General features: G+C 36.8%; 2 protein-coding genes across 3 annotated transcripts in view; one reads left to right on the plus strand and one right to left on the minus strand.

Moving 5' to 3' along the window:
- The window catches only part of LOC123314221 (transmembrane protein 132E), a 65,161-nt gene extending 55,732 nt beyond the window's left edge, over nt 1–9,429 (minus strand). Inside the window, exon 1 of the mRNA XM_044899363.1 lies at nt 9,032–9,429. Coding sequence (XP_044755298.1) covers nt 9,032–9,083 — 52 coding nt within the window. The 5' untranslated portion in view covers nt 9,084–9,429. The remainder of the gene's footprint in view (nt 1–9,031) is intronic.
- LOC123314224 (lipase member H-A) lies at nt 86–27,832 on the plus strand. 2 transcript variants are annotated; one of them, XM_044899367.1, is made up of 7 exons: nt 86–199; nt 26,197–26,305; nt 26,384–26,532; nt 26,709–26,954; nt 27,046–27,237; nt 27,496–27,667; nt 27,720–27,832. In XM_044899367.1, exons 1-7 carry the CDS (start codon nt 124–126, stop codon nt 27,775–27,777), a joined length of 1,002 nt encoding a protein of 333 aa, XP_044755302.1. In that variant the 5' UTR covers nt 86–123; the 3' UTR covers nt 27,778–27,832. The 2 variants fall into 2 exon arrangements, with proteins under 2 accessions (XP_044755302.1, XP_044755303.1); XM_044899368.1 differs by lacking the exon at nt 86–199 and adding an exon at nt 19,369–19,674.
- Nucleotides 27,833–27,877: the final 45 nt, after the last annotated feature.

Below are 27,877 nucleotides of genomic sequence, written 5' to 3' on the forward strand. Positions count from 1 at the left end.
ATGGTAGGCCGTTGGGAAGACAAATGCCATCACTATCGATATAAATGCTGCCACTATAGGCGCGTCCATTTATCGAAAATGAATAGGGGACAGAGAAGATGATTAATAACGGTGCGTGTATTTATGAAATCTATTTTCGATCTGTGGCCCACCGCGTTGTGTAAACAGATAATCATTATTTGTGTGCTTCTGAGAAAATGTAAGTTTTGAGTCATAGATGTTTGCGTGTTCAAATGGTTCAATAACACAGAAAATATGTAGAATGTTATCGAGATCTCAGTTGATATTGAGACGTGTAATACTGGTAATGACTCAGAAATCGTATTACTAAAATCATTGGTATTTGATATTCATGCAAAGTAGAAAGACAGTGTCATAAAACAGTACAAGTGTAAGGAAGGGAGTATTGAGGATTTCCAGAACAAATTTTTGTCTTTTTTTTCTTTACAGTATTTTATTATTTTTACTCATTGAGTTTTATAGTTCATTTTCATATGCATTTCTGAATTATAATGTGATATTCCTGTTTTTTTGTGTTCGGTACTCCATCTTCACGAGTATTCTACAGAAAGTCTAGTATGTATATAAAAATGTTGATTCGCATTTTGTACTTTTCATACAAGTATTTCTTCTCTGATAATGATAGTTTTTTTACAGTGGATGTTGTGCTAGGACAACTGGAGGAAAAGCATCCTAGTTCACCATCATAATTAAAATGTTTTCGATGACTTTTTTCATCAGATAACTATGCTGTTGTACTTTGGGTTAGGGTGATAACTCTCCGTTTATTTATTTCATAAACTTATGCCGTGTTTCTATGTGCTTTTGTGTGGCTCCCCTCATCATTTAGCCTGCCGTAAACGTCAGCAGATGAGGAGAGTGTAATAGTAGCCTTATATCACGGATAAATTATGAGCCACTCTATTTTTCGAACATTTTCGATCCCTATGTGCCAGCTGACACAAGCTTCGTCAACAACACCAGGTCGATCATAGAGTTCCTTGTTTTTCGACGACGTTCCAGGCCTATATCCCCCGATAGCAAGTGACCTCGCTCAGGTTCTGTGCCCCTAAGGCATTATACGCCTTAACAATACATGTATATCGTATAAATCCACACTACCTACTCTCCTGAAGCACCTGCTTATCTCTCCCAGCCCAACCAACAAAGCTAGAGCTACCTGAATTCTATGAGAATGCGTGGATTTTTACCCTACCTTCACAGCCGCACGCACCTGCTAACGCTAGAATTCAAAGTTGCAACACTTGACCTTGGAGAGCAACATCAATCTGTGTAAACTTGAAGGGGTGATTCCCAAAGGAGCAAATTTTCTGTGAAAGTACATCTACGCCCTAGATTGGTTTCGTATACGCCCTAGTATAGTGAAAGCACAAGAATCCCACCATCTCATTAATATTCACATCCACTGCCTTCCAATCCGGATAACCCATACGGAGGGCACTGACGCTTCTAGGAATTGACCCGACGTTCCGAAAAGAGAGCAAGAAGACGAGTTTTGTTTGTTTTTCCATTGAAATTCAACAAGACGCTTCAGAACCATCTATTAAAACTTCTGAAGGAACGCGCCTCTGTTTGTTTTCTGTGTATGCGTAGTTTCAAATGGATTAAACCAACAGAAACGTGCAACGAAATGTTTATTCCTATACACGGGTTGTCGAATTTTGTAATAATGAAAATTCGCGAAAATATATCGAGCGTTGAAACAGTTATATAAAGTAAACTATACAATCATTACACTGACTGAACATATCAGATGAAATAACATCTATGTTCAGTCACATATACATAGATATTCCAAATAGTTTAATCGGAGGTTAACGTGATCAATTCCTATTACAATTCAAGTGATGCGTTCCGATTACACAATTCAAATAACAGTATTTGACACTCAATTAATGCAGCAATGCTCCAAGGTGATCTCTTCTCATTTCCAGGGTTTGAGCTTCGAGCATTGTTCGTTGATAAATTTATTTTGATTACAGTCCTTCGGTACTTTTATGGTAAAATTGAAGCCCACACACGTCATTTGCCGTGTTACAAAAGCTTATTTAATGATTGCGATAATGCATTCTAATATCGTTGATAACAGCCGTGTACTACTGATAATTATAGGGTTATAAAAACGTTATTTGGGTAGGTGTGTCCCATTAGAATAATATTATAATTTGATGATAAACTCTTTCAAATCTGGTCTTTATGATAATATTTACAGAGCCGTGAAGCTAGCTTATCATTCTCTATCCAGAAAGCCAAACAGTAGATTGTAACTTGCCATAGACTCATTCGAAATCTTCGCATAATTGAATCATGTGACATCTTCTAGGAAGAACATCGCGAGAACGCTAATGGAACGCGTTCCTATTCGTTAATCCACACATTTTCTATGTCAACAACGTGAAGCAGTTGGCATCTCCGTGTTCGGGGCAATTTATGTCAATGGAACATGGAAAATATCCACACCACAGAGGCAGGTGTTTGTGTGAATTTATGAAAGAGCTCTTTATTCTCCCGTCGTTATGCAAATAAATCGACCAAGTTATGGGTCATGCTAGATGTGCAAGGGACAAGGCACTAAGAATAGCCTAATGTTACTATTTATGCGGCAAGCTTGATGACGAAATATCTCGAACAATTAGCTGTATTGAAAAAATATGGCCTAGAAGTTCCTTCAGGTGCTTGGTCTACCAAATTGGAAATGATATATGTTTCGGCGTCCCATTTTTTTAGCCTGATTATTTCTTGCCTAAATTCGTATTTCTTCAGCCTCTCATATCTCAGGAAATCTCCTTTGGAAAACTATACTGTAAGAGCATTCTTCATCAGGAATAAATAGGGTCTGCTAGAATTTTTCATTCTGTTCTGAAGGTAGAAAAGAATGAATCGGCAGTAAACGTGCCATCATCAACTGAGCAATAAGATCCCTTTCGTAAATCCTAATGAAATTTATTATGCTCCTAACTCCTTGCAATTTTTCCTCCATCCACCTTGATTGCCGAGCTCGGCTGGGCGGTACAGGAAAATCTAATTTCCTCGGATATTGAATGGGAATCCATTAGAAAACCTCTAATAAATAACTCTCTTCTTTTATTCATACGCCATTTCCTCCGACGTTCAGTCTATCTATCGTACGAGTTAATAATACACCCGGAACGAAGATAGGCGAGACCTGGTAATGAATGGAATCTACCTCTTTTGCCCTGGCCTTTCTCCGATACGTTCGAATTCTATGGTCGGAATTGAAAAAACACGGTATGTATAGTAATTAACTGTCAAAGTGTGTAGAGGAACGGAATGCTTTCTGTGAACTGTCGATATGTGGAGATAATCGATTGGAACAAAATAAAATTCGACACTTTTTACGGAATTCTTCGAATTCGAATATACGTACGTGAGTTCGATTGTGTTACTGAAGGTATTTCTCGGAAGTACGCGGACACCGGAATTTTAGTTTCAAATATCCTCACGTCTGATCTGCAAGGAAAACTTCGAGTCTCCTTCGGTAAAAACCTTCTCCTCCCCCAAACCAGATAAAAGTAGCTGTGCAATTGCAAATTTTTAAAGTAGCGATAAGAAACAAGAAACTGAAAAACGCTGGGAACGGAATGAAAAAGAGACACTTGCAATAGTGTAATTTTCATCAAATTCTGCAAACGAGTTTCGAGGAGAATTTCTGGAAAAAATACGGCACCCAACGAGAGACCGGAAGTTACTATCAAGCCTCGCTTCTAAGCAATAAAGAAGAAATCTGAAACTTCAAGTTCCACGATGAAAGTTTAAACAGTTGGGAGAAGTTCCCTGGTAATTTCAATCTGGCACTCGTTTATAATCTTCAACGAATAACAGAAATTTTCTGGGCTAACTGGTAACGTTGTCTGGTAGAGTCCGACGTAACTTGGGGAATTTAATTTCCAAAGAGTGAAGCGCGGCAAATTGAAAATGCGGCTGAGAAATTCTATATTATTAGGCTGATGGAACATGGGGTAATTTCGTCCAACTTATTTTGGACAACGGGAATAATTTCATATGGGCGCACTTACGAGGATATATTGAAAAATTCTTAGCCTACTATAACACCAAAAAAAAATTCCAATGTCAAAATATTTTATTAGTTAACATATTCTCCTCTTCATTGGATACATTTATTACATCGAACCTGCCACGTCTCTAGACCTTTCAAAAAAATGTTTCTTCTTGCTCTGCAAACCAGACGACCACAGCTTTTATAACCTCCTCGTTGGAAGAAAATTCACGACCTTTTAAACTTTTTTTCAGTTGAGGAAAGAGATGATAGTCGGATGCAGCAAAATCTGGTGAATAAGGGGGGTAATCTAGTAATTCAAACCCTAAATCACGAATTTTTTGCATGGCAACATGAGATTTGTGTGCAAGCTTTCCGCGTCTTTTCTTTATATTTTTTTCTCGTAGAGTGGTCAGTAATGTCGAATAGTAATCTCCGGTTATTATTCCACCCCTATCCAAAAAATCAATCATGATTACACCATAGCAATCCTAAAAACTGAAGAAAGAACTTTTCCAGCAGATTTTTGGACACGAAACTTCTTAGGTCTTGGAGAACCAGAGTGTCGCCATTCCATCGCTTGTTGCTTTGTTTCTTGATCGTTGAAATGTACCCAAGTCTCATCCATAGTAACAATTCGGTTTAAGAAGTCTACATCGTTTTCAAATCGAGCACAAATCGAATGCGAGCTTCTACCCTTGCACGCTTTTGGTCAACATTCAAACATTTGGGGATCCATTTTGCAGCAATTTCTCTCATGTTCAAATTGACGTGAACTATATGAAAACGTGTTTGTATGAAATATTCAGTGCTTCAGATATCCGTTTTAGCCTAATTCGACGGTCTGATAAAATCATGTCATGAACTGCATCCATATTTTCGGGGACTGACACAGAAACTAGCCTTTCCAATCGGTCATCATCTTCAATGGAAAATTTACCTCTTTTGAAGAGTGCAGTTCAATTTTTCACTGTCGCATACGAAGGACATTGATCACCAAGGGTATTCAGCATATCTTTGTAAATCTTCTTACCTCTTAACCCTTTTAAATACAGGTACTTAATGATGGCTCGATACTCCAATTTTTCGATTTTCACAATGTCGGTGGACATCTTTCTTTTAATTTATCGCGTAACTCTGGTTTACTTTTTTGAACTCAAACTTCACACTGACACTTCTAATGAGTTATTGTTCGTTGATATGGTAACGCAATATTTTTTTATGCATGGAACTGGTCTAGGTTAACTAGATATCAATTCATCCTCGTATGATCTACTTCCATGCACTAGGTGAATAAAATAATAACTTAAACTGTCAAAATTTCAATTAATTCCAATTGAGTGGTTGTGAATTATGTCCTTTATGCCATCAAATCAATTTACCACTGTGGAAACATATTTTAAGCCTCCAAATACACCTACGTTTTCAAATTTGTTGAAACAAAATATTATGTTTTATTAGTCATTTCATCATTGATATAATTCGAATAATTGTATTTCAAATTGAAATGTACGTCCAGAATAGTATTTAACATTCCATGTTTGAGTAAATGGCTGTCACACGCATACACATCAGTTTTCACGGTATACATATTATTCTTCTGAACTGATTTCTCTGTACCTTTTCAAAAATAGTAATTATCTGGGCATTGAATAAACGATTTTCAATTCGATAAATTGATTCAATAGAATTAGTTCATTCGATCTATTTGGACAAGGTGATAACTCTCTAACCTAGGAACAAGCTCGCTGAAAAATCCGTTTGAATATTTTCATCGATATCAATTTTTTTCTTCAACTTTGCGTTTATTTTACTGAAGGAAACTAGTGATTCAACATGGAGAGATCCACCTTGACGGCCGAAACAATTGAAACAGCGTGGCCAAAAACAGTAGAGTGCTTTGCTCTATATACGAGTAGGATCGATTCAACTCACTTTACTCTGTGATCGGTATCAACTTAACTTGACCTATATATCGCTGCAGGGCATTTTGGATTGACGTTTACGATCACAAAACTTCAAATTGTACAGCAGATCCAAAATGGCCTATAACCTATAATTTCATCGATATCTGTCAGGTATCTGGGAAAAGATATCCAATCTTTACGTTTATCATTCGTATTTTGGGGTATTCGGCGTTCTTCGAAGAACGCTCAAGCACATATATGGTCTGGCTAAATATAGCTTAGGTACTTTTAGAGAAGACAGCTTGACAGTTTTTCACCTTTCTCATAAGATAAGATGGGGAGATTATAGTTTTTTCCCGTGTTCGATTCTGCAGATTTAAAGAACCTTTGTTTCTATCAAAACTTGCTTCCAACTTTCGCAAAGTTCCGGCAACAGAGAACTAACTTCAGATATAAGATTCAATTTGTTCAAAAGGAAATATATTTCTTTTCACAACAACATTTGACCCTCGTACAGAACACACCATCTTCATTGTATTATTCCTTGTGTTATGTTATATGGATTGAATTCTTCACACCAAGACAGTTCACCAATTTGACTCGAATCTCTTGGTGATGGTTGAAACTTCCTGCATTTCTTTCGTCTGTTTTCAGTGCCTAAATCACGAATTCACAGGAAGCACAACCACGATCGAAGTCGGCACACAAAAGTGCTTTTGTCCATGAAATTTCCCGACAGTTCCTAGGGATATCGTCCGGATATTCGATCATCTTGTTAGTGGAAAACTCCGTAAGACTAATTGCATCAAAGGACGGCAAAGGAGCGGAACAAACTCAGAACCCCCGAGAGTACACTGGACCCTCGGACCACTCGATATCTCTGGAAAATTCCGTCCGACTATTTTCTCCTTTTTCATCCCCAGACTTCATAAACGGCGCTCTCGATTATTTCTCACTTATTGCGAAAAACCCGTCTCGGTCTGCGATTGGATTAAACTTGTTCTCTTCCTCGTCTTCTGGTCTCTAACCTCACACGACGTGAAATTGGAGTTGTGACAAATCGTTTTTCGAGAATGAATCCAATGGATAGTTGCCACATTGAAAACAAGGGAGTTATTTTACAAAATTCGGTATTCAAAAAATGATATATTGAATAATGACAATTATACGAAAAGGAATTGTAAAGCTACAACATTCTAACAAGAAAATGTACAACAGAAATCGCAGAACAAATCAGTTACACACAATCTATTTTGATGATTTACAATACTATCGTAAATGGAGACAGATGCATGAAGACTCTCTACCAATGATGGTATTCCAGATTGTTCTGCAGTAGTCAGAAGTCACTGAATAGGGGTTTATTATTAGTATTATTGCACAAGCTGGAAAATATTGCATTGAACCATAAGCAAATTTTTACATGTTCGAGGTTCTGTACAACCTCAACATAGCACCTTGGGGTTCACATCGATTATACCACTTAAAATAATCGACATGTCGATCTACACACAAATATGCAAATAAAAGCAACATGAACTGAGCAAAAACGAAAATGAACTGATCGAATACAGTTCTGATATCTTCATCTGAAATCGACGAGTAGGTAATCAATAAGTATTCAGCATTATGCATCAGGCATATTCCTTTGAGGCGTTCAAGTAAGACTAGAATCTATTCGGATAATAGTTCTTCGAGCATATTCTTCTTCTCTCGTCAATGAAGGCGTTGTGGATGGAGATTCGGACATGTTGGTATCGGTATCGGCGGCGGCATTGGCAAATCCATCTGAACGCTTTCCACTGGTTCGGCATATTCGCCGCAGCTGCATATAATACATATATAAGTAACCCAGAATGAAAATCGCGTACAGCAAATACCATTCAATATTATTATTTTTTCTCCAAACGCCTTCCAATTTCTTATTTGTTCAGAATTCGTGGCATATGTCAGTTCGCGATTTTGTTATAATATTGTCTCTGTGGTTTTAAGGTATTCCATAATTTAATCGATTGAGTTCATAATTCGGAGTCACTCTTTCGTTTCATTCTTTATCAGTATGTTATTTACATTTTCAATTTTTACCATATTCAGGATTGTTTAGTATTTGAAATGGCGAAATTTCCATTGGTGTAATTTTCTTATAATCTTCATTTCTCGTGATCAGGTTATTGATCAAACATCATTTCGTTCGAAAATGAATTATACTTTTAATCTCATACATAACTCGTCTATTATTTATCATTTCCAAAGTTTTCAGATGAAAATTATTGGAGTATTGTTTCAACTAGCTATTATTTGTAGCTCTTACTTTTTCAATAGTCAACTAGGGTACATTCGATAAATCTTCTCACGAAGCTTGAAATCTTGAGCGTATGGGTGGAGTTCTTCTTCTTTCTCATTTCGGCACTGCTGAGCGATGAATGAATATTATACAAATCTCGAAAGTTCGAGAAGTTGAAAATAATAATAAAAATGTTCTTGGGCACAAGGCTTTTCATCTCAAATCTTCAGTACCTTTGAGGTAAAATGATGACTGTAGAGAATGTCTTGCATCTGGGTTTCAAAGTAAAAACTGCGAATGCCTTGTTGTTTTCCATCCGTTTCTTAGGAAATGCTAGGAATTCATAGAAACACAAATGATGATCAATTTCTCTTCGAAGAATAATTTTCTTTCCTTAGTTCAGCTGAAAAGAGTTTGATTTGCAAACTCCCATTACTCAAAGTATTTATGTTAAACTTGATCTGAAATCAGTTGTGTCCTCTTATGTCATTTTGAAAATGACACTCATAAGATCCCAACATAAGTTATTATACATGCGAATAATGAATAATAACTTTCTTCTCTTTTGACGTTTTCATTCCTACTCGTTGTAGTACTAGATCCCAGTACTTGAAATATTATATTTGTCTTCATTTTGTTCCGAAAAAACTGGGTTTTGATACTATAATGTGGGGAAATTTATAAATCACTGTTCTTATACTGAAATTGTCATTTTTCCGTTTTCATGTCTGGTATATAATCAGCTCCTTGGCTATTTTCAGTTTTCATTAACTACCCAGCAAAACGCCGTCTTATACTCACCAATAATAAAGAAAAATAGCCAAAACGAAACCTGGGAAGACTTTTTCCACATGCTCGCTTCACAGGTTTCCCATGCCACTGCTCATAGCACCAAATACTCTAACCATCCACATGTTCAGTCACAGACTATACGGAGCACAGTCACAAAGCCATCGATGGTCGATATCCTCGACCGTTGTTTCTGTCCAAAAATCCTTCAGAAAAATGATCGAAGTCACATGTGCCACAAGGAGTCAATTAAAACGGGACGCGTGTACACTCAACAACCAACACCAACGGCTCTGTCGGTCCTACACTATCCGTCGGAGTCAGTGTATCGAGATTCACTCTACTGGAGTATTGACCGGGAGAGATTGTCTTGCGCCGAACCCAGGGGCGTGCCGCCCTTCTGGGCGCCTGGGTAGACGGCTACCCCACGTAGAAAACGATCTGATTCATAATCGAGATGATAAAGTTTTGATTTGAGGCAGGTGCTTCTGATAGATAGGAAAAATGAACACTAGCGAGGAAATCATAAATGCTTCACATTCCTTCAAATAATCTCAATATACTTGTAGTTATTGTATATATGGATACAGATTTATGTGACTAATTTGGCATAACACTTTCTTGCTAAAACTTATCGAGTTATTTCCGATGTTTAACTTTTCACGAGGCATCAGATTTTGCAACTCTATTCAATCAAATAATATTCTCTTACGTCCTATGTAACTCGCCAGTTTCAGAAGTCGGTTTACTTCTTCTATATGTATTTTTCACAAAAAATTTTACTCATGTAAACGCATTCTTCTGATGGCTCCACGACTCAACTTCTACTAGTTTTACCATGATAGTTTCCTGGGTTCTTATTCATTTGCTGTGCCATAAAGTACTCATATTCTGAGAGATTTTTTTCTGTTGTATTCCAAACTCAATTGCCAATATTTTGCTGATGCGATATATTCAAGACAATCAACTGCAGAGTCATCTGAAGATGGAGGTATAACAATCGTTCAATTGTACCTGAGTGAAGGGAAAAATAATCAAACTCTCTACAGAAAAGGCTATTCCCATGATTCCAAAATCACCCCAATCATGAGGATGTGATGCATAATTGATGGTCAGTTCTGTAGCATATATCTTCTTCTATCTTTCATGGTTTAGACTTTGCCTAATCATTACTTTTGATTTAGTCATTTACAGAATATATATCGAGTTTCTCTCTAATATTTTCATTTTTTGTTTTCTTAATGAGATGCAGAGACTTATGTTACAACTTCCTCATAAATTCGGTAAAGAACAAGGTGAATTCTCTTCATTTAATTTCAGAACAGTAATAAGAAAGATGTCAGGACTGATGATGCAGCATAACAAAGAGCAAAGTCTTATTAGATGAAAGTGAAGCAATACATTTCCTGGCTTTGACGGAAGAAGTCAATATTCATTATGCATGGGCAACCCCAAATAAACATTTATTCAACTATGCAAGCAGTCTCCAATTCAAAAGAAATATTTCAAAGGAATCCAATCCGATGGAGAAGTTATCTATAATTCATATAACATGATGGTTATCTAACCCCTTTCATCAAGCATGCACATTACCGAAATTACTCCATCTAATTGGTTACGAAGGAAAACATCTCTAATGGCCAGCCTTGAACCCCATAAATTGAAAAAACGAATTCTAGATCGATTTCTCGCTCCACCACCCCAAAAATAATCATTTTCTTGTTATACCTCGCTTATCGACCGTTACCTAGGTCACTTCATTCAAAATAAAGCCACGTCGATGCCGCATTTCGAACCCCCGGCGCGCCAATGCCCCCGACTCCAACCCCTCACCCTCACGCACGCAGGGTCGTATTCGCGATCCTCGACTTCCAGGAGCTGCCTGAGGAAAATCAAAGACAGGGTTGCCATTCCAAGGTAGACTCGTGATCGCATTGCTAAATGAGCTGAAGATATTGTAATTGTAAAATGATCAGTTTGCTGGGGATGATCATCATCAGTTTCGCTGGTAATCTACACAAGGGAAATAAGACAACAGGTACTTATTATATAAATCTACACAAGAGAATATTCAATGAGGTTTTTTTGTAAATTTACTAAACCATAAAAGAAATCGGCGAAAGCTCTATAAAAAATGCGGTGCTTTTTCGTTCTTCTTCTTCAGCCTTCTTTCAACCAGTGTCGGATATAGGCCTCTTCCAGTTTCTTCCATGCTTCTCTGTCTTTTGCTGTTGTCACCTTTTGTTTTCCGGCTAAAGCGATGATATCGTCGATCCATCTCTTTCCAGGTCTTCCTATGCATCTTTTTGTTTCTTGAGGTCTCCAAAGTATCACTTCGTATGACTACCTCTCCACATTTTGCCTTGCAACGTGTGCCACCACTACCTCCTAAGTTTCGGTATTCTATCCATGATGTCGGTTACTCTGCTTTTTTTGTACTTCGGTGTTCAGAATTTTGTCTTTTAAGCTTACAGTCAGCATATATAATAGTCCTCTCCATGGCTTTTTTACTTGATCTCAGTTGTTCAGCCCCTTTTTTCATTATAACCATAGTTTCTAGACCATAAGTTTCCACTGGTGTACAGCTGTCATACTTTTTGCGTTTTAAGTGTAAAGGAATATTTCTGTCTTCGAAGATAAAACTCAGTTTGCCCAATGCTTTTCAAGTTAGGGGTATTCTTCTCCCAATTTCTGATATTTGATTTTACTCTTCATTTTTGATTAGATATATCCAAATATAAATTTTGTTCCACCTTCTCTTTGATGGTACCTTTTATCTATAATAACATCTTTCTTGCTTCTGCTCACTATTTTTGTTATGTTGAGATTCATCTTTTATACTTTTTTATTCGATTTCAATTCATGAATGTCAAAGCATTGGCATTGGCATAAGAATACTTTGAAGTGTTAGAAGTACAGGAGTATCGTGGGTCATTTATTTGTTTCGCTAAAAACTTTTCGTCTGAAGTGGAATTGTATGATATTTATTCAAGTTCAAAACAATTATAATCTGAAAAATTAAGGAAAACAGTTTGGATCCGAAAATGAGTGGAACAGAATGATGAAAGAAATTAATTCAGGAAACAGAAATACCGTTTCGTACAGAAATTCATTTGTTTTTGTCGAGGTAGAAGTTGTGTTGCTCTGACTAGTTCAAATGAGACCGAAAATATAGTCACCATCTACACTTTCTCGACGAAATGGTGTTTCTTCCACCATAGCATAATATTACACCCACTTTATACAAATTGAATGTGGAATAAACAAAATAATAATAATATTTCTATTAATAGTTTGATCGATGGTTCGATTTAGATCGTAACATTCGTTGATTTTATATCAGCAGTTGTTATATGGATCTAAATTACTTTCGTTCATTATGCACCAGCCTTAATCTTGAAGGCATTATCGATTTTATGGAATAGAATAATGTATGAATATGAAATTTTGACTACCTATAGAATAAGCTCTGCACAGTCATAATTTCTGCTCTAGTAGGTATTGGAGGACTTCCAATAAAGGCAATTATGATATTCCCCAAACTCTTTCCCTGAACTTGTTATTTCCGTACGTTCACCGATAAAAATGCTGAAATGGCATCGCTGCCACCCGCCGCGTAGTAAATCCGACGTTTCGAATTTATGGCCGTCATTGGGTCATCTTTCGGGAGATTTATTAGGCCCCGTTCACAAGACGGATGGCCCGGGCGCCATCGTGGTAGACGAATATAGACCGTGAATGGATCTCGTAAATTAAAGAAAGAGTGTGAGATTTCGACGTCTAGGGAAGGAAAGCCGCCTGACCTCTTAGCTATGAATAATGGCAAAATCAGCGACCGTCGAAACAAGGATCTTCTTATCTCACGTGACGTAGAAATTGGCCTGGATATCATATTGGCAATGAAAGAATATTTTTATCGTATCTTGATAAGAAGCATCTAAAATTAAAATCTAATGGACTGGAACTCGGTTATGACAACAATTGGAAATGTTATCGTAGATAATTCAATTTTTGTAATTGTTCACGATTAAGCTTTATAGACCACATGGATGGAGCTTGAGATTACTAGGTTAGACATCTTGAATGACCTAACAGATATGCTGGTAATTATAAAGGCGTATGGGGTATGGGCATAAGAAGACAAGTGTGGACTATACCAAGGCGTTGATTGAAGTATTAGTTTAATAATACTTCAATAAAATCAACGACCAAGGGGTACTGATACTATAAGTTCAGAAGAAAACAGTAATTATCAAAAGGTTTATCTTCCTTGTTTCCCTTTCTTACAAGGCATGTCATTCTCTACTTAAACCATCCACGATCAGCGGTCGTGTTGATAGCTGCTTATACGTGCTAATTCTCCCAACTACTACCACGGTCAATGAACACCATGAGTATAAACTCCAAATCTCTGTGTGGTGCAGCTAAAAAATAATGAATTTCAAATAATTTCGGAGATCGTTGAGAACAAAACATTGAGAGAATTTACTGATCTGTGAAATTGAACTATATAGGCGCAATTTCTGGCTCAAAATCACAACTACATATTATACATCACGTACTGTTGTTACAAAGTTAAACAAACTGATAGTATAAAAAGTTCTCCCCTTTAGCCGAAATGCTTCCTTATTTTCCAGAGAAGAAAAAATGAAAAAAAAACAACTTCTTCAATTAGATCGTCCATCAATCAACAATATAAAAAGCAACAACTCAGATCTCCGATAATAATTGGAAAAGATCTCATCAGATGTGAGACGCCTCAGTCTGTTTCTCATGCATTATTCTATGGTCGTGGTATAGAATTATGTCGCTTGATGTGTCAGATTGACACATTATTCTGCGCTCGTTCCATGCGGATAACCACATCCTAGCGGCCGTAGATTAAACGATCGCACACTCAAGTCCTGCGAACAATTATAAATTTTAATGTATCACGACATTCTGCTGTTATCGAATGCCTCAAACTAATCCAATATACCGCTGAATACTTGTTTGGCATGCAGGAAGACCCTCGTCCATTGTCTCATGCGGGATTTTTTCGCTCAAAATAATCAATCCATGCTGTCGCAGGATATTTGTATGCGTTCAATTTACGATACCAACATGACAAATTGAGTTCAATTTAGGAAAATGCTATATGGCGAGAAATGAATTATAAATTAACGAACGTTCAATATAGGGACAAATTGCAGAGCGATGATTTAGTTTATTTAGCGGTCGAGGCTACAGTTAAACGGAAAATGAAATGAATTGATGTATTTCCGTCTGTGTTATACTAGATTCGAATTTTCGATATAGACAATAGCGAGTTTCGAATTTTTTATGGTTGTTTTAGAATGCATAGTTTCATCGTCGAATATAAAGGGTGCTTCAATAAGAGCCAAGGTTTTGGATTGCCCGCCTACAGTCATGATGGCACGTGATTGTAACATGACCAAACTTCCAAAGTTCCATAGCCTCCGCGACTTTTCTCTTTAATTTTTTCCCGTACAGTGGTCAGTAATGTCGACTAGTAATCTCCGGTTATTGTTCTACCTTTATCCAAAAAATCAATCATGATTACCCCATGGCAATCCCAAAAAACTGAAGCAAGAAGTTTTCCAGCAAATTTTTGGACACGAAAGTTCTTAGGTCTTGGAGAACCAGAGTGTCGCCATTTCATCGATTGTTGCTTCGTTTCTGGATCGTTGAAATGTACCATAGTCTCATCCATAGTAACAATTCGGTTTAAGAAGTCTACATCGTTTTTCAAACGAGCACAGATCGAACGCGATGCTTCTATCCTTGCACGCTTTGGTTAACATTCAAACATTTGGGGATCCATTTTGCAGCAATTTTTCTCATGTCCAAATTGACGTGAACTATATGATGAACGCGATCGTATGAAATATTCAGTGCTTCAGATATCCGTTTTAGCCCAATTCGACGGTCTGATAAAATCATGTCATGAACTGCATCGATATTTTCGGGGACTGACACAGAAACTGTCCTTCCCGATCGGTCATCATCTTCAATGGAAAATTTACCTCTTTTGAAGCTTGCAGTCCATTTTTTCACGGTCGCATACGAAGGACATTGATCACCAAGGGTATTAAGCATATCTTCGTAAATCTGCTTACCTCTTAACCCTTTTAAATACATGTACTTGATGATGACTCGATACTCCAATTTTTCGATTTTCACAATTTCGGTGGACATCTTCTTTCTTTTAATTCATTGCGTATCTCTGGTTCACTTTTTTGACCTCAAACTTCTCACTGACACTTCTAATGAGTTATTGTTCATTGCTTCACTTCACTTCACAAAAGATTTCTTGAGTGCCAACCTTACTTCGTTCTAGTCACAAAAACAAAAAACTTATTTCGTGGCCAACTGTGTGCTTTTATAAAAGTGGATGGAGTAGAGTCATAACTTATGGTGCAAAATAAGCAGAAGGCTCGGCAAGACATTTTTCTACCATAACCATCTGCCTTGCGAACACAAAGCAAGGGAGCAGTTTTTCGTGAAATCAACGTACCGTGCAGAATTATTCAGGGGAATCAAAAACAGATATTCGACCTGCGGAAGCGGTCTTAGCTTATGAATGATAAACCCGAAAGTCGCAATAAATATTCCACTTTTTTCTCCAGACACGAAGAGAAAGAGCTCGCCAAATGGGTAGGTATGATGCCAGAATCAATACTCATCTTTCTTTAATCCTTTTTAGGTCTAGTCCTCGGCGGAGTGTTTCCGGGAATTTTTACGGTTCAAAGGATAAATTGTCGCTTTGAGTGGCTGCGTCCGTACGTGTACTAATGCCCGAGTGAAAACGGAACGTGGTTCGTGAGGGATCCTGGAGATTATACGTGCATAGAAAGGTGCTTCAAGGCTCGTCACAAAAATCTATGACTTATGTAGTGGAAAAAAAATTATGCGGATATTTCGAACTCTTTCAGAAAGCAGGAATGCCCATATGTTGATATCTAGTCAATTTTATTGTGTGAATAAAAGATTTGTGTTGTGTATCCCAAATAGATGTCGATATACAGTGTGAATATCACAAATGTACTCTTGGGTCTCTTGGATGAAGCTGAAAGATTAGTAGGATATGCTAATTCCTTGTCTATGAATTTTAGATTCACATTAGCAGTAGATGTCTCTCATAAAATGCAATCTACAGCCATAAGATCTTCTCCCTTTTATGTGCAGATCCTTTTTATTAGCACTATACTTTCCAGTGGTATCATAATAACATGCACATAACCTCTCGATCTCGACAACGAGGAGAAGATATTGGAACTCATATCCCATTTGGACTTATCCAACTACCGGACTTCGGACAATACATCGTAGCTGATACCTAATACTCCAAAATGCACTACATCGCTTTCAATTCCTACAAACATGGTTATAAGATTGTTATTCAGTACCTGTCAGTTACCATATGCTTGGAAGATGTCTCGTATAACTCAAATTTTCAAGAAAAGAGACAAACTGTGTCCGACAAATTACCGACTCATCAGTCCTCTCAATATCACTTTCAAAATGGCTGACAGAGTCATATAAAGGTTGTCTATAGTCAAATCCTTGAATGTTTGTTCCATATATCGGACAGTCATTCATCACATGTCTTCTGTATTCTCTCTGTCTCTAGCACAAGTCTGGGACCGCAAGTTTTTCCCCTATAGTATCTACACTTCACAAGATATTGAATGAAATTTGGCATAAATATTGAAATTGATAGTTTACACTATGTGACATGCCAATTTCGATTGCAAATCTACAGGGTTATATTTCTTTTTGAACACTGTGCAGAACTTTTTTTGGTGAGCCACTGTTAATTTAAGGAAATGTCTGCTGGAAGGTTTTTCTCGGTCAGGCTTGTTGATTTTTTCTCTCGACTATAGACCGGTTGTCAGTTGGGTAACACAGGAATTACTTTTGGGTCCCATTCTTCTTTAGCATACGTGATTTATTATGACGCTCATTTTCCTTATGTAACTGTTTGCTCAGTTACATATCATACATAAATGGACAAGGCTTGAAAAAGGGTTCACAGGCTAGGTCCCATCTGAGAATTCCTTTCGGGCTCAATCCTTTATTTTCAAACAAATGTGGGGCTGCACCCTCACCTGCTTCACTCTCCTTCCAAACGGTCTGATCTGCTATTTCATGAAGGTATCTATCTTGCTGTGGTTTTCCGAATCTTATTGCGGTATTGTCTGCATAACCAAAGAGGTTAGATTGGTCGACACTTATAAAGCCACTTCATTCTGAAAGGGGCAGTATAGTACATAGTTTCAAACGGAGTTAGTTAATTTCTCTTCATTCGCCGAAATACAGTCAACCTTACATGCTTCTCTTTGCCAAAATAAAAACCGAAATGCGTCTGAAGGGAAGTGTCTAAACGTCGGTTTCATCAGGGAAACAATCAGCTCTAAACCGTATCTCTTCAGTGCCCTCTGGCGTGCCATAAAAACAATGTGTCTAATGGCCCTTTCCGCTTCTTCATTGCGAATATAATGGGCCAATTCGCCGGGCCCAAGCAACTCTAGATCATCTGGATCATACTCCCAGTCTTAATGCTTGTTCGTGTTCGAAGTAAAGCCTTTCTGAATCCGGATTCTGCGAGCACTAGGAGTTGAAGAAGATTTCGGACTGCCGACTGCGAATACGTATATGTTGGCACAGGGACGTATTCGTTTGTACTGCGAGGATATATTGAAAATTTCTTAGCCTAATGTAGAACCAAACAAAATTTCAATATCAAAATATTTTATTACTCAACATATTCTCCTCTTAATTGGATACATTCATTACAGCGAATCTGTAACCTCTCTAGACCTCTTTCTTCTTGTTCTGCAAGCCAGACCTCCACAGCTTTTATCCTCGTTGGAAGAAAATTTAAGACCTTTTAAACTTTTTTTCAGTTGAGGAAAGAGATGATAGTCGGATGGAGCCAAATCTGGTGAATAAGGGGGGTGTTCTAATAATTCAAACCCTAAATCACGAATTTGTTGCATAGCAACATGAGATTTGTGTGAAGGGGCGTTGTCCTGCAAAAACAAAACACCTTTGGATAGCTTTCCGCGTCTTTTCTCTTTAATTTTTTCTGTAGAGTGGTCAGTAATGTTGAATAGTCATCTCCGGTTATTGTTCTACCCTTATCCAAAAAATCAATCATGATTATTCCATGGCAATCCCAAAAAACTGAAGCAAGAACTTTTCCACCAGATTTTTGGACACGAAACTTCTTAGGTCTTGGAAAACCAGAGCCATTCCATCGGTTGTTGCTTTGTTTCTGGATCGTAGAAATGTACCCAAGTCTCATCCATAGTAACAATTCGTTTAAGAAGTCTACATCGTTTTCAAATCGAGCACAGATCGAACGCGATGGTTCTACCCTTGCACGCTTTTGGTCAACATTCAAACATTTGGGGATCCATTTTGCAACAATTTTTCTCATGTCCAAATTGACGTGAACTATGTGATGAATGGGTTCGTATGAAATATTCAGTGCTTCGGATATCCCTTAGCCGAATTAAACGGTCTGATAAAATCATGTCATGAACTGCATGAATATTTTCTGGGACTGACACAGAAACTGGCCAATCGGTCATCATCTTCGAAGGAAAATTTACTTCTTTTGAAGTTTGCAGCCCAATTTTTCACGGTCGCATACGAAGGACATTGATCACCAAGGGTATTAAGCATATCTTCGTAAATCTGCTTACTTCTTAACCCTTTTAAATGAAGGTACTTGATGATGGCTCGATACTCCAATTTTTCGATTTTCACAATTTCGGTGGACATCTTTCTTTTAATTTATTGCGTAACTCTGATTTACTTTTTTGACCTCAAACTTCAAACTGACACTTCTAATGAGTTTTTGTTTGTTGCTATGGTAACGCAATATTTTTTTATGCGTGGAACTCGTCTAGGCTAACTAAATATCAATACATCCTCGTACATAGTTATAAATTTGAAGAAACAAAGATTGAGTATTTCATTCAGCTAACACACTTATAAATCTTCTGTTAAAATATTTATAGTCAAAAATTGTCTCTGTACTATGAATGAGTTCGCATTCAACTGACCGTAGTCAGTAAAATTCCAAACGTAACTGGGATCTGCGACGATGTTCTCATGTCATTAAAAAAAATGTTTAATCGAGACAAAAACGAGAATCTTCTCTTTGATCGAGTGAAAGGACCCATTAGAAATCTCTATATCATTAGTTATATCGAATTCCAAAAGTCCTTCGAGCGTGACCAAATTATACGTTTTGTCTGTCCCACATCGGAGAGCCACCTTTCGAAACGACCTTTTTAATCGCTTAGTTCCGCCTGAATTTGTGACATTACGGTAAAAAGCCGTTTTCGCCGGGTAGTCCTTCGATCGTCGGATCCTCCGAGTAGTCAGTCTATTCCGCAGTGTGAACTCTAGTTTGCGGCCCCCATGAAAGTGGGTCTCTAGCAGCATGAACTCTCGATCTGATCCATCCACTCAGTCTCTGACGGTGTCTAGTTCTTCACGAGATGGAAAAATTGCGGAATCTGTGATGAGTGACCGTGGTGTCGGATGCGTTTGACCTGGTGGGCCGTTTTTGGGACTTATAGAAAAGATGAGGTTCCTGACTTGGGGTTTGGCGCTGTTTTTGACTTTTGATGTCAATTGTGAGTATAAAAGTAGTAAGAAGATGTTTTTAAAATGCCCGTTTTCGGCAATTCCACATAAATAAGCTCTCATCAATGAATTTCTTAGCGCAGTGCATTAGCTTACTCTACCCTTCATTTAAATTCATTTTCAACCAGAGAACCGCGTTTGCTAGAGCGGTTTCATTTCAGTTGTAAACCAAAAGCGTTTTTAGTGTAGTCGAGTCTTGGCAGTTTCGTGATAATCTCAAATTTTCTTTGTACCTGAATAAAATCCATTTCAACTAGGTACCAAATTATATCTTCCTCGAAAAAATTTTTTCGGCGTAACTTAAGTATATCAAGGTCAGGATGTGTTGGTGTAAAGGAAATCGCAGCTAAGTGTCACTTAAAAGGGATCAGATGACCCTGAAAATCCAGAGCATGTACGTAGAAACGGGCATCTGTTGAAATTTTAGTCAAAAAAACTCATTTTTCTAGGTAGAAACCTATTTATCCTAGCCAATGCCAAAAATTCATTTTTCTTCTTGTTATTAACAAAACTCTCCATAAAACTCCAGAGACTGATTGCAAGTCAACGAAAATTCGAATTTGTAATGGTCATCAATTTGCATCAATACTTGTCTCATCTTTTCTGTGTTGAAAATAATTTGCAATCTTTTTCAATCACTATCGAAATTTAAACTTTTTTCTTATTTTCACATATCTTTTATCTTTTCAAATAATTCCAGGTTTTGAGTGTGACTCAATAAATATTCGTAATATTCCTTCTTTGACAATTTTCCTGTGTTGATTCTTCAAAGTGAACGTATCAGCTCAGAAAAATAATGAGTTCTGCCATTTTGAAAAAAGCACGAGCTGCTAATGTACATGTTATGTTTTATAATCCACCGGCTTTCAACATCGAACAAGTAGGCCATCTTGAGAGTTTGACTACCTTGAATTTCCACCAGAATTTGCAACAAAGGTGTTTTTATTCTCTCTTACAGGATTTTTCGCTTCTCATGCCGTTCCGGAAAAATATTGTACCTAATATACACTTATTTGAGTAAAAGGGTTTATGTTACACATCAGGTCTGCTTAGCTGGTATATTCGCCGAATTGCGAATAAATTGCATATTTCGTGCTAGTGACCCTTGATTTCCATTAAAAGAGAGATGGTTTTTTCCATCAACTCTAATAATTTAGTTTATTTATAACACGTTAAAAACGGCAATCAAAAAAATAGTTTCATATTTAGTCGTTTCAAATTATAAGAAAATGATTATTGGATATTGATGCAAAATTTTATTTCACGATAACGTTCGATTTGATGTCAAGACCATATGGCTATTAAAGGTTGAAATTGAGATTATAACCACAAAGTCAGGAGTAATCAAGACCAATTTGGATATTATGAAATCATACGTCATGCTAGGTTTCAATAATCATCACTGTATAGGCCGATTTGGTTCAAATCTAGGTTAACCTCAGCATCTACTTTTAATGTTCTCAATTCTTGTCGGTTATTAACCAAAAGGAATATTTTTGAGTCAGTTCGGTACCAGGAGTGAAGCAGGAGTGTCTTAGATAGCTTTGGTTGAATTCATATTAGTACGCAGTCATTTCTATTAACATCGGCTATTCTCGCAATACATGTTCCTTCTGATAGCATCAAGTCTTCTGTGGGTATTCAGGAAAACACTGGATCATTTCAGCAATTTCGGTCCACCAATTAAGTTTCCAGTAAGGTTCTTATGTTGAAGTCCACGCCAAATCAGCTTCTCTGGTAGAAACAGGTTTTCTCCTAATGAATTGAATCCCTTGAAGGTGGTGTAAACCATCTGGTCCTGGTGTGTAAGATTGTTCAGGTTAAGTGTACACATGGTGATTCTTATCACCTCTCTGTGAGAAGAGCTGTTCTTTCCCGAAGAATTGAATCCCCTTCTGATAGAGGTGTGAAGCATCATGCAGGTCCTTGATCTTGATGTCTAACAAATATTATCCGGTCATTTAAAAAGGTCAGGGTAAATGCTCATATCTATGGTGATCTGTATCACCTCTGTCTTGTAAGAGAAGAGCTTCCGTAAATGGAAATTTGAAGTAAAAAGAATGTTTAAAAATGAAACCAGATTTTATTCTACCTGAGGAAAAAGTAACAAGACGGTTGGGATTTGTTGCCCTGCATATTGAATTGTTAAGTCTCATTATTTCACCTCATTGAATCTAGGAAGTCTTGAATTTTTTCAGTTATTTGTCCATTCAAAAGCCACAATTTTGGAATTATGGGATCAATTCATCGTAATTCCATTTTTTTAAGTTTGCACTTGCCCCAAACGGATTGTTATGCTGATGTCAGTGCATACCACAACATGGTGGAACAGGTGTAAACAGGATTTACATTCTGGATATATGGAATCAGGACGAACGGAAAGTTATTAAAAAATATCTTCTCACAGTTGAATAACTATTTCAGTTTTATCAATGAAGTAAGATAACTGGACAAATTCACATGCGGCAGCAAGGCTTCAAATTTGAGTAGCTGCTAAACACCATCTTCCATCTTGAAACTAGTTTAGACTATTTAGAAGATTGGCTCTTTAATGCCTATCTCATTTTTTTTCACTAGGTATATATAAGAAAGACAAATGCACTTACCCGATTTTATTTATAAGGGTAAGTGCAGAAACCTCTTTTGAGCCTTTTCTTACATATCGAACTTAATTTCTTAACAATCTCTTATTGGATGGTTCTGTAGAAATATTTTAGGCGTACGAAAAGCCAAAAATCCAGTGGCGGATTTACCATAGAGGCTGAGTAGGCTGCAGCCTAGGGCGGCAGATTTCAGAGGGCGGCAAATTTGGGTACAATTTTGTTTGCACTAATTATCGAAACTGAAATACTTGTATTTCGTAGATATTTCGATATCTACCTTCATCTGACTTTCCCTAAATATAAAAAAAAAACTGAACAAGTAGTGCTTCATTACTATTTCCCTGTTTCCCCTCTTATTTCAGCCGCATTGTACTCTATACTGAAACTTCATGAGGGTGAAAAATTTTGGTGAAACCAGATTCTGAATCATTGGGATGTGTTTCTTCAGTTCCTACGAAAACACAATTCAAGAAATGTTTGTCCAGAAGTTCGTATCTATGGCTCTTTGTACAGGGTGGGCAAAATTCGTTGTCTACTGAGGGGATCTCGAGAACTATAGCAGCTAGAAAAAAAGGATGACACATTTTCAAATCTGAAAACAGAGCCGGCCTATCACTTCTAGATTTTGAGTTATAAACAAAAATTGGGATTTTGACGATTACGAAAAGTTCTCATAACTTTTTTGTCTTTAAAGTTACAGATCTGAAACTTAACCTTCTTAGTCATTCTTATACGTAGATTCTAATGACAGAATCTTTTTTTTCAATTCAAAAATGACAAATTCAATGAAAGTTTGTATTTAAAAAAAATCGAAAGTTCGCCTAATATTTCGTAATGAAAAAATATTTGGTGCTAGTCAGTGGATTCTACGTAAAAAAGGGTATGTAGAAGGCTCAAGTTTCACATATGTAACTTCAAAGACAAAAAAGTTATGAGAACTTTTCGAAATCTTCAAAATTTCATTTTTTGCTAATAACTCAAAAACGGTTTTCACCATTCATTGTTTCTCTGAAAAAGAGCTCGAGAATGTCATCCGTTTTCTTCCAGCTGCCATAGTTCTCGAGTTTCCTCAGTAGACAACGAATTTTGCCCACCCTGTATACACCAGCAAACATTCAGGGGGGGATTCAAAAAGAAGGGAAGGTCTTTTCTTTTTTGTGTCCCGGCTTAGTTACAGCCCCCTAAAGATGGCGTCCGAAAAGCAGTTTTTAATTTTTTTTGAAAATCAATAAACTTTCACGTATTAAATCAAGCAGATATCTTATACGGGCGGGAAGGAATTACAAAAATTTTGGTTTTGTTCGTATATGATAGAAAGGGGTAAAAATCCATCCTTGATCCTTGCTTCCCAAAAACTTTTTCGATATTCATATCTTATAATAAAAAATTTATCTTGGATAACTCAATCCAGTCTCAAAAAATCATCTTGAGATTTTTGTCACATATACTCATTAAGATGATTGTGTGCACAAACGCAGAAATATTAGATGCACTTTGTTTACGGATTCTTTTTCCTGAAAAACCGTGAATTTTCCCAAGAAACCACAAGAGACCTTATTTGTTAAGAATACATCAAGCTATCCAAGATCAATCTTTTATTGTGAAATATGGATATGGGTGGCTTTTTCTAGCACTTTCAATTATAGAAGAACAGCACCGAAAATTTCTACCCCGCATAAAATATCTGCTTGATTTAATTCTTGTCAGTTTTTCGATTCTCAAGAAAAAAAGGGCCACAATAATTATGAGTAATTATTAGGATCACAGTGTACAAATCTCAAAGTTACATTTTCACTGACACAAAAATTGTCATTAATATTTGGAACTAAATAATTATGGTAAGGGCGGCAAAATTTGAATAGCCTACTGGCGGCAAATATGTAAATCCGCCACTGCAAAAATCTGTATAGTTATAATTTGCATAAAGTTGTCTCGAACTTGATTCAATCTTTTAAAATTTCGTTGTGCATTTATCCTGATTCAGCTCATTTATCTTACGGATATACTAAAAGTAACAGTCAAATATTAATCTTTGTCACACCATGATCTGTACCATGCGATCACTCGAAATTTTTACTTGTAATTTTACTAGCTATACACGAACGTTTTTACGGACCTTATTTTAGGTTTTTGGGGGTGAGATCCACTGATTCAAATCAGCTGTTACCACATACATAATAAAGTAGAGGTCATGTCCGTCCAATTTCCTTCCATCAAATGCGCCTGCGTTCTAGTCCCTTACTTTTTGCAGTTATAATAGGTCACACGGCAACGATACTTACGTCTTTTATCGTATCGTAATTTATAACGAATCGTAATCTTTCAGTCAAGAGACATAAACATTTCACAAATAGCTACGTTAGTAGGCCAATCGTTGAAAATGACGAATTAGTCCAAAGGATTTGTTCAGGATTCGTTACAAACGAATCGTTGTATGACTTGGGTATAATTTGCAGTTTTTTCAGTTGATCGATGGACCACATACCTGGAAGAAATGGTCCACATAGTTTCAATGTTTTGTATAACGTTATGGTCAGTTAAGTCTTCGTTTATTTCGTTTTATGAGGGCTTTATTTTTAAGAATGATATCTTCAATCTGCGATCACCCATAACGTAAAGGTGGTATTCATCAAATTCCTCACACCGAATGCGCCTGCGTTCTAGTCTCTTCACGTATACGGTTATACACGATACGTCTTTTATCGTATCCTGATTCACGAATCGTCAATTCCAGTCAAGTGACCCAACACACGAGAAACATTTCACATCTATCTATGGTATTCAATCGTTAAAAATGACGAATCAGTCCAAATAATTTGTTGTTAATCACGAATCGTTAAAAAACCAATATATGAATCGTGTATGATTTTATGATTTTTTAATGATCGATTGAGGAACTACTTTCCTGCATGGTAAAAATGCCAGATAAACGGACCATATAGTTTTAATGTAGTTTATAACGTTCAGTGAGCTTTTCGTTTGTTTAGTATTTGTGGACTTAAATTTTGAAACCTTTCAATTTTCTCAATCTTCACGTTATGTCTGAGTTTCCGCTGCTTGATCAAGTTCAAGATGGACCAACAACCACTTCAAACTACCTTACACAAAACATCGTCAAAAAAGGATATTAAAAGAAATCATAAAAGATATTTGGGTAGTAGTAGTAGGTAACAATAATTTTTATATGACGAACTTATGGTTTGATCAATCGTACTTTGCACTTGTGTCTAGTAATGAGGCTGCAGACCCAGTGTTTACATACTATGTCCGCCCCAAAACAGTTTTCCACTAGCGTACAGGTAATGGTGGGTTTATGCAGGCCTCTCCAAGAACCTAAGAAACCGACCAATCAACTTAGCAGATGGGCTATGGTATGTTCGGCATCTTTCAATTAAATCGGTCCTTCTTTAGTTTTTAGTTCTTAGGAAATGAAACCTTCATTAGTCCTTCACCGTTTTTTACCAAAAATCTTAGCTCGTTCATGAAACTGTTCGTGTATGGCTAGTTTTCACAACAACAACAAAATTTCAAGCTCGGGTGTGCCAATCAACAGAATGTCCAAAACAATAAATTAGTTACTCAACACCATTTCATATTTCTCGAATAAGCATGGGAAATTTCTAACATTCGATTTCCCCTGAATATCACTGCTAAGGAAATCGAATCTATTTTCATCTTACCCTGCTTGCCTGCTTATTAGAGAACTATGAAAAAAACAATTACATACTTATGAAAGATATTCTCTAAATAGTCTACACAGAACACTAATATAAGTCTACATAACATTCCAAAAATATGGAAATAATAGTCCAAAGTTCCAGAGTAAAAGAAACATTACAATTGCTACTCACTAATGTATACACATGCATGCATAACCAATCTAATTTAATTTAATTACAAATTTTATAGGTGTTTTGGGGGGAATATGGAACATATATGATCTACAATACTGGAGATGTCTCCTCAAAAAGACTAATCAATGTCCAGATAACGATATCAAATTTTATCTTTATACCCAGTAAGTATTTTCAAACTTTCTTCCATCCCCCTTAGCTGGGATTCAAGCAGTTTGTAAATAAATAATAAATGGTTATAGCGACACTGGAAAAACGCGCATGAGAATAGATATAAGGAATCCATATTCCCTCAAACTAAGTGGATGGAGTCCACACAAGAAAAATGTTCTTATAATACATGGTTTCAATGGAACCGAAAGTAAAACCCCTATGACTATACTTAGAAATGGTGAGTTAAACAAAAATATCAATCATGGTAGCTGAAGGTACCAATCAATTATTGAATTATTACTTTTAAATTGTACTTACCTTAGGTTTTCATCCACACATCCCAATATAACCATTTAATTTAAAAGGTTATCGACATTTTCACCATATACCATAAATATTCAATTTACCTTTCAGCATATCTTTCCCGCCATGATTACAACATTTTTACGGTCGACTGGAAGCCTTTGACCAGATTTCCCTGCTACTTATCTGCTCTATCGAACACAAGACTGGTGGCGCAATGTACTGCGAAGTTATATGCTTTCATGATGGACAATGGGGCAGCAGCTGAAGACACAACTTGCGTTGGACATTCCTTGGGGGCCCACATTTGTGGCATGATCAGCAACCACCTCAACGTGAAACAACATCGGATAGTCGGTAAAAAATGGAAGCCATCATAGAAATTAAATTTTTTAAATCGAACACAGAACGAAAAAAAATGATAAGTTCGGGAATCTTATTTTCGCAGGATTGGATCCTGCAAGGCCTCTGATAGATCGATACGCTGATAATGTGTGGATGTTGACAAGAGATGATGCCCACCAAGTACTCGTTGTACACACGAACGCTGGATTTTTGGGGGAGGTCAATCAAATTGGGCACGTTGATTTTTGCGTAAACGGGGGAAGAATGCAACCCGGCTGCAAGGGTCACAGATTAAGTTGGTGCACTTATTTCATTAATTAATTAATAGAAATAGAACCCTTTCTAATTATATTGGTCTAGTTTAAGTAAAATCGTTGTAATGCAATGATAATTGTGCTATCACTTTCTAAAATATTATTCGATCTTAACTTTTGGAATTGAAATAATACGCTGAACAGAAGCGATGAAAATAAATTGAATTTAAATATTTTCTCAGTCTAAACCGATATAATTCTTCATTGAATCTGATTTCATTGATTTTTTTCAATTGCAGGAAGATCTCGTTGTAGTCATTTCCAAAGTGCCTGTTACTTCGCAAACACAGTTCGTAAAACGAACTCTTCAATAGCTTATCCATGCAGCTCTGAATGTCCTAAAATGGACAGAAACCATTGGGGTATACTTTCACGAGAAGGCATTCCAATGGGTGAAGATACTCCCTACGGGTAAGAATGTGTTCAAAACTAGAAGCGATAAACTAAATATTTGTGTTTGCAGAGTGAGAGGAATGTATTGCATAGATACCAAATCCAACACAGACTGCCCCTTTGACTAGTATTTATTTTTTAATTCTTATTTATTTTGTTTTGAATAAAATGTTATTTCCATGTTGTAGTATTTTCCTCAGCAATTTCGATTCCACAAATTGAAACTCA

Source organism: Coccinella septempunctata, chromosome 5, assembly GCF_907165205.1.
Source record: "Coccinella septempunctata chromosome 5, icCocSept1.1, whole genome shotgun sequence".
Classification (NCBI taxonomy): Eukaryota; Metazoa; Arthropoda; class Insecta; order Coleoptera; family Coccinellidae; genus Coccinella; species Coccinella septempunctata.

Coding starts and splice junctions, on each gene's coding strand:
- LOC123314224 (XM_044899367.1), top strand. CDS start 124: ATGAAATCTATTTTCGATCTGTGGCCCACCGCGTTGTGTAAACAGATA. Junction 26,533..26,708: donor TATGACTATACTTAGAAATG/GTGAGTTAAACA, acceptor TTTACCTTTCAG/CATATCTTTCCCGCCATGAT. Junction 26,955..27,045: donor GAAACAACATCGGATAGTCG/GTAAAAAATGGA, acceptor TTATTTTCGCAG/GATTGGATCCTGCAAGGCCT.